The sequence below is a fragment of the Otolemur garnettii genome, unplaced genomic scaffold (assembly GCF_000181295.1).
Source record: "Otolemur garnettii isolate 467f Iridium unplaced genomic scaffold, OtoGar3 scaffold00065, whole genome shotgun sequence".
In the NCBI taxonomy this organism is placed as follows: Eukaryota; Metazoa; Chordata; class Mammalia; order Primates; family Galagidae; genus Otolemur; species Otolemur garnettii.
Window position 1 is genome coordinate 6981731 of NW_003852460.1, and position 1782 is coordinate 6983512.

Genomic DNA, 1782 nt, shown 5'->3' on the forward strand with positions numbered 1-1782 from the left:
GTGTTGTTTGGCGGGTCCGGGCTGGGGATTCGAACCCACCACCTTAGGTGTATGTGGCTGGCGCCTTAGCCGGTTGAGCTATAGGTGCCGAGCCAACTAGTTCTTCTTAAGGGAAAATCTTTATGAAGTATCATTGCCAGAGAGGTATAAGGGTTCCCATGAAGATGAAAATTCCGGTTAATTCCAGCATCCATTGGGCTTCCTTTGGCTGTTGTCTAAGCATCTCCCAGAGTCTAAGTGTGTAAGAATTTGTGACTCACTTTGCTTCCCGAGGCATCAGTCATCTTTCCTCCCTGTGGTGCCTTTCCCCTCCCCCCACACCCCTGTAATCCCACATCTCTGCTGTCTCATAGTCCCCAACTCATGGAATGATGAGCAGAGGAATTTTCAGAAATGCCTATACCTGCGGCCCTTCATTGGGAAAAAGGCCCAAAAGACACGTAGTTTTGCTTTGTCCCATGTTTTCTACGTTTGGCATTTTTGGCAGTTTTTTACATGTTGGGGTGAGAGGGAGTCCCTGCCAATAAGATTCTGATACTGATCACATATTGAAATGGTAATCTTTAAGCTATTTTGGAGTTCAATAAAATATATATATATATTTAGCTAGACTGTTCTTTCTGAATATGATACATTCTTAATGAATTTTATCAGTTTCTGTTTTCCCATGTAATGTAGATAATAGAAAACTAAAAATTGCCCGTGTGGCTCACATTCTAACTCTGCCGGACAGTGCTGGCCGGCAGGGAGAGGGCTCCCTGTCTTTTCTGATACAATACATGTTTCTAGAGAAAACGTTGTGAGAAGAATCATCACTAACTTTTTCCTTTGTTTGCGGAGTGCAGACAACAATAATTTGGGACGCCCACACAGGAGAAGCCAAACAGCAGTTTCCTTTTCATTCAGGTGAGTTGTTCTGGGTTTGGTGGTGTTGATGGTTCAGAAATCATAACTCAGAATTAAATGCAATACCCCTTAAGGTAATTGATTTTTTTTTCTTTCAAAACGTCTCACATATTTACATCCAGTCTAAACAGTTACACTATAAGAAACTGTGTTCCTATCCCTTTTGACATTTACAGACTTCTGTGGTTAGAAAGAAAAACACAACCAAACCTAAGTGACTCATCTGTGCTCCCTTTATCCCCCCTGATCTCACCTAGGCCTTAGAGAAGGGCTTGTTACCTTTCTTCATTTTGCCCTTTCAGCAGGTAAGCTACGATTGCAGAGGTGGCATTCAACCATAAAAAGGCATAGAGTTTGCTCTAATTTTTTCCCACTCATCAAATCCTAAAGGAAGCTGCCATTGATCCTGAAAAAATTAGGGAATGAGATCAGGTGCCATGGCTCATGGAGGACTGTAATCCCAGTACTTTGGGAGGCCCCAGGTAGGAGGATTGCTTCAGGCCAGAATTTTGAGACCAGGCTGGGCAAGAGTGAGACTGTACAAAACCCAAAAAGTTAACTGGGTATGGCAGCACACTTTCTCAGGAGGCTGAAGAGGATCACTTGAGTTTGTAGTGAGCTAATACTGTAGCCCAGACAACAGAGAAATACCCTGCTTCGAGTAAAAAAAAAAAAAGTGGAATGAATTAATTTAAGTGAGTTGATTGAAGGACTGACTAGTGGTTTAAATTAACAACTATGAAAGACCTTTTGTGGGTGGGTCAATATTGCTGCATTTTGACAGAAGCAGGGTTCTCTTAAAAACTTCCTGCAACCATTTATTTACATATATTTTAAACAGTTAATGCCAGAAAAAAATATTAAGTAAACAGTTCA

General features: G+C 41.5%; 1 protein-coding gene across 1 annotated transcript in view; it reads left to right on the forward strand.

The window, feature by feature from the left end:
* Positions 1 to 1782, forward strand: part of TBL1X (transducin beta like 1 X-linked) — a 52906-nt gene that overhangs the window by 32945 nt on the left and 18179 nt on the right. Inside the window, exon 6 of the mRNA XM_012807151.2 lies at positions 846 to 906. Coding sequence (XP_012662605.1) covers positions 846 to 906 — 61 coding nt within the window. The remainder of the gene's footprint in view (positions 1 to 845; positions 907 to 1782) is intronic.